The following is a 5,643-nucleotide window of genomic DNA, read 5'->3' on the forward strand; positions in this document are numbered from 1 at the left end:
AGGAGTGAGACCACAAGAGAGGAGGGATGTGGTTTGAGAAGGAAAGGGAGGGGACAAGGGCCCACTGATACCCAGTGCCCAAGGGCCCCCAGAAATCTGGAGCCAACCCTTTTGAACAGAATTATTATCAACATGCAATATTATTTGTCTTTTTTTTGTCATACAAGGAAAATGATTGAATTGGTACATTACATAGCACCACATTTAGATGGGCTATCCTAGAATCTTCTTGGGGGATACTAAAAGTATTAATGATACTGTGGAAAATGATTTTAATTTTGTTATAAGTTGTTTATTAGGATATTGAAAGAAATAGACGCCCACATCACCCTGGGAGAAATTCCTTGAAGTAGCCCTTGTAGGGAATCCTGTAGCATCAAGGAAGATGTGTGACAAAGTTCATGTAGTAAAGGTCAATGTTTAACTTACTTGAGTAGTGTATCTATGTAAAGGAATGGCACCTATACTCCCAGCAACGCCCTAACCTGAAGAAGAAAAAAAAGACCATATAAGGAAAATAGAAACTGAACAGGGGTCTACCATGAGGGGAGAACGAAACCACACGTAAAGGATTTCCTGTAAATGGGCTGATTTCGAGGAAATGGGCATGTGCTTATGTTATACTTTCTATACGTAACCTTCCTGTAAATAAAAAGGCTGGCTGCGTCCAGCTAAGGTAGAATCAGTTTGGCTGCTTCTCCACTTGCAAGTGTACTAATAAACTTTGGCATAGTTTTACTCACTTGTTTCATTGTCTCCAGGTTTATTGGGACCTTGTGATCTGGGAGCGAGCCTTAGTCTTTCAATATTCAAATATTGAGGCATTATTTTTAACAATACCACATACTCTTCTATTATTTATATTTTCCTCCAGATTAGCTGGTCCCTGTTGTTCAGTTCAGGCCTAACCACAATAATGTAACATTTGGGAATAAAGATGAAGCTGAGTAAGCCAGCACTGGAGGATAAGATAGAGAAGATCTCCACAACCACCATGTGTTTTCCTTTGGTGCTCAGGTAGGTTGGAAGGAAGGACACCCAAACACTGCAAAACACCAACATGCTGAAGGTGATGAACTTGGCTTCATTGAAACTGTCAGGTAACTTCCTGGCTAGGAAAGCAACAGTGAAGCTCATGATGGACAGGAAGCCCATGTAGCCCAAGACACAGTAGAACATGATGGCTGACTGTTCATTACATTTGACTATGATTTCTCCAGACAGTGAGTGCAAGTCCAGGTCTGGGAATGGGGGAGAGGTAGCCAACCAAACAGCACAAATGCCTATTTGAATACTGGAGCAGGAAAGAACAATGAAATAAGCCAATCTTTTGCCAACCCATTTCTGCAAAATGTTTCCTGGCTGGGAGGCCACAAAAGCCACAATGACTGTAATGGTTTTGGCCAAAACAGAAGAAATGGCAATTGAAAAGATGATGCTGAAAGCTGTTTGTCGGAGGAGGCAAGTCTCCTTCTTAGGCTTTCCGATGAATAGCAAAGCACAGGGGAAGCCAAGAAGGAGAGAGATGAGGAGAAGGTAAGTGAGGGTCCGGTTGTTGGCTTTGACAATTGGAGTGTCCCGTTGCTTAATGAAGATTCCAAGCACTAAAGCTGTGATCAGGGAAAAGAGAAGAGCCAAAGAAGCTGAAGCAATGCCCAAAGATTCTTCAAAAGAGAGAAAGTTTGGAACCTTGGGAATACATTGATCTTGCTCCTTGTTTGGAAAGTGATCCCCTGGACAACTGACACAAGTTTCCATATCTGAAAAAGCAACCACAATGTATTACAATGTTAAAAGAACCATAATTGTTCTTAAGATTAGGAAGAACTGCCTAGTATTTTCATCACAGAAAAATGTGACAACATCTACCCAGGACACTTTGCGTTAGATTTTATTATCCTTTTTCTAAGAAGGTTTGCTCCTTAGAGGAGAGCCTATTGTCCTTTTTTCTTTCAAACTTTCATCTCATGATAAGTTGAATTTGGGGCACAGGATTACTCTTAGACGTCCAGCTCTAATTAGTTTCAAAACACACACACAAACACCTCTTTACAAGCCATCCATATTAGTACAAGTCTTTGTTTTAAATGTGTTTAAAATCTGCTGTATTATAATTCTCAAAAAATGGATCAAACCAATTAAGTGGAGGAAAGTTTCAAAGAGAAACATTTTCTTTATTCCCCCCCCCCCACACTAGTGGTTAAGGTGTTGGACTATGACCTGGGAGATCAGGGTTCGAATCCCCACACAGCCATGAAGCTCACTGGGTGACCTTGGGCCAGTCACTGCCTCTCAGCCTCAGGGGATGGCAATGGTAAACCCCCTCTGACTCTGAATACCGCTTACCATAAAAGCCCTATTTATAGGGTCATCATAAGTCGGAATCGACTTGAAGGCAGTCCATTTACATTTAATAAAGCAAGGCAGAATACCATCAATGGCAGGGCATCAAAAAACACCATTTTCAGTACCATCAGTGGCAGGCCACTAAAATGCAATCACTGGCAGGCCACTGTGAGATGTTTTAACAGGTAATTTCAAAAACAGTGAGACTGCTGTCATTACCAGTAAGGCAATACAATGACAACTGCAAATAGAAGGCTAACAATGTCAGATCTCAAGCTTTACAGTTCCTAACATTGTGTGTCTCCTACCTGTCTGGTTTGATATCATGCTTTCTGGACACGGAGCACAATCATAGCAGCAAAATTTATTTCCCTCCTTCTTTGTCTTTCTGTGTCCACGAGGGCAGGGGTCATTACATAATGAAAGAGGTGGCAGCTATCCAAGAACACAGGAAGAGTTTTGTATTAAGGAAATGTTTGGAGCATTTTGTCTTGTGCAAGGTGGACTACCAATCAACAAGAGGACTGGTTGCAGGACAATAACATCTCTAAGCAGCATGGATGGCACATTCAGTGGGAAGAATGTTTGCTTCCTTAAACTCAAGAAGTCATTAGCCAGGCCCATGGCCCATCTACTCAGTATACCTTCTTATTGCAGGAGTGGGGAACCTCTGACCCTTAGACTAATTAGACTTGGCATGGATCCCAATTTGGCCCATGAGGCCATTTCCTCCAAACCAAGCTCACCTGCCCCACAGGTTCTCCACCACTGTTCTTCTGGCATTGAAGAGAGAGAGAGAGGGAGAAGCTTCAGAGGTTTCACAACAATGATGGTCAGTATTAGCTAATAGATATGGACAGAGCTTGACACTCAGAGGTCAAAGCTGCATCTGACAAGATCTGTTTTGACGCACTCTAAGTCAAGCATGCAAGCTCTCATAAAATTAATTTAAATGTTTAGAATGCAATCTTATGGCCCTTAGGAGGTCATCCCAGTGCCATAGATCTTCAGCACTGGAGACAGAATTCGATATATATTTAAAGCATAATATATCACTTTAAGCAGTCATGGCTTCCTGCAAAGAATCCTGGAAACTACAGTTTCTTCCAAGGGAATTCTGGGGATTGAAGCTTTGTGAGAGCAATAGGGATCTCCTAACAACTCTGAGCACAAACTACGGCTCCCAGGATTCTTTGGGGAAAGCCAAACGACTTTAAATATATAGTGCAGATGAGGCCAAAGTCAGATGTATTTAGTGGCCACTGTGAAAGTAACATCTTTAGCTGCTGGATATACCAAAAGCCTGGAGACCTCTACACTTCTCAGTGCAGCACACCTTCCATGATTTATGTTTATGCACAGGTGTGGCCTGTTCCTTTGTATAATAACCACTGCTGTCCTGGTTCCAGGAGGAAAAAGGAAGAGGAGATACCCAAGCACAATGGTAGGAGGCAAGGCTTGTGAAGGGGCAGAGCTCAGGGACAGAGCATCTGTTTTGCATGCAGAAGGTCGCAGATTCAGTCCCCGGCATCTCCAAGTAGGGCTGGGGAAAATCTCCTGTCTGAAATCCTGGAGAGCCGCAGCCAGTCAGTGTGGACAGCACTGACCTAGATGGACTATTGTCTGATTCAGTATAAGGCAGCTTCAGAGCTTGGAAAAGTTACTTTTTTAAACTACAACTCCCATAAGCCTCAGCCAGCATGGCCACTGGATTGGGCTGATGGGAGTTGTAGTTCAAAACAATAACTTTTCCAAGCTCTGGACAGCTTCCTATGTCCAGCAACATGAAGGATCTCACATACTAGTCCATATCGGAAAAGACTGGCATAATAATGGCTGTTCTGGGATCTTTAGTGAGTGGAGACTTTGGGTAATTTCACAGGCAGACCTGCATGATCATATAAGGCTGGCTGGTACTGTGTCAGACCATTTATCCATCGTTCTTGACTCCAGGGCTGCAGAACCTGTAGCCCTCCAGGAGTTGTTGGACCACAACTCACATCACTTTTAACCATTGGCCATTGGCTATGGGCTGATGGGAGCTGGAGTCCATCAACACTTGGAGAGCCCTCTTCTTCCTCTACAACATGTACAACATGTACAATATAGAAGTCATAGTTAATGCACAGGAAGAGTACCAGAGTAACCTATGTGAAAAGGATATAGTCATGAAGATAGGAATTTATTGTACTGAAAGGCTGGGGAATTCTTATATTTAAAGCACTATTACACCACTTTAAGCAGTCACAGCTTCCCCTCAAGAATCCTGGGAATGTAGTTCGTTAAAGCTGCTGAAAGTTGTTAGGAGACCACTGTTCCCCACGCAGAGCTACAATTTCCTGAGTGGCTTAACAACCAATCTTTATTCCCAGGGATCTCCTCCAATCTCACTTCCATCCTGTCAGTTTGAGTCCAGCAAGGTTTTGGATATGGTCGTTGAGTGCCTTTGATTTACACCTCCCCCCCACTGATGCATTAAGAAATAATTTAAAGTGAGCAGTGATATGTAACATTAAATAGTTAAATGTTCAGCCCAGCACCTTAAATTAAGGCAACCCCAAAGGCTATTTTAAAAGTCTGTGTTGATGGATTTTAAAAGTCTGTGTTGACATATATCTCTTGGGAGAGAGTTCTACAGAGCTGGGGCCACCACTGAAAAGACCTTGCCATTTATTTCCCCACCTGCGTGAAGTCCCTGTGCCATTGGATTCCCTCTTCGTTAATGGTGAAACTTTTGTCTGGAGGAGCCCAAGGATCTAGCTTTCCCACTTTGACTCTAATGTAGGACTTATTTGGGAAAGTGACCAAGTTTGTAATATCAAATCCAGCAGCTAATTCACCATGTTCATCAAACGAAACTCTGTCTCCGGCACAGTTGTTGAATGAAATTCTTTGCAGAAATGAGTGGAGCTATATGGAGAGAGTAAGGGAATGAAAGGGCCTGTAATATTGGGATATTCTCATTGCATTGTTTTCCCCCCAACCCCCCCTTACTTAGATGGATTTAGATTCTTTTTTTAATCCGGGAAAGAAATAATTTAAGATTGAAAAGCTAGTCCAACACTCTAACCACTACACCAAACTACATACACACATGATTGTATGGTATCAATATTTGGCAAGTAAGGGAAGGTATGTGAGAATATGAGGGAGACAAAACCTGGGTGATTCGCAGAGATTTAGGGTACTTTCAGATGATTGGTTTATCCAGTATTCATGCTGATTTGTTTGGCGGGAGATTAGATGACGCTGCATCGAAGCAACTGTTGTCCCACACCTTCCATCTTTTCCATCTTT

General features: G+C 42.5%; 1 protein-coding gene across 1 annotated transcript; it reads right to left on the reverse strand.

Moving 5' to 3' along the window:
• Positions 1–858: 858 nt before the first annotated feature.
• Positions 859–4,284, reverse strand: LOC133366964 (vomeronasal type-2 receptor 26-like). Its single transcript, XM_061590526.1, has 3 exons — positions 4,264–4,284; positions 2,655–2,781; positions 859–1,760 (listed from the first exon to the last, which is right to left on the reverse strand). The coding sequence occupies exons 1-3, from the start codon at positions 4,282–4,284 to the stop codon at positions 859–861; spliced, it is 1,050 nt and encodes a 349-aa protein (XP_061446510.1).
• Positions 4,285–5,643: the final 1,359 nt, after the last annotated feature.

Source organism: Rhineura floridana, chromosome 11, assembly GCF_030035675.1.
Source record: "Rhineura floridana isolate rRhiFlo1 chromosome 11, rRhiFlo1.hap2, whole genome shotgun sequence".
NCBI classification, from domain to species: domain Eukaryota; kingdom Metazoa; phylum Chordata; class Lepidosauria; order Squamata; family Rhineuridae; genus Rhineura; species Rhineura floridana.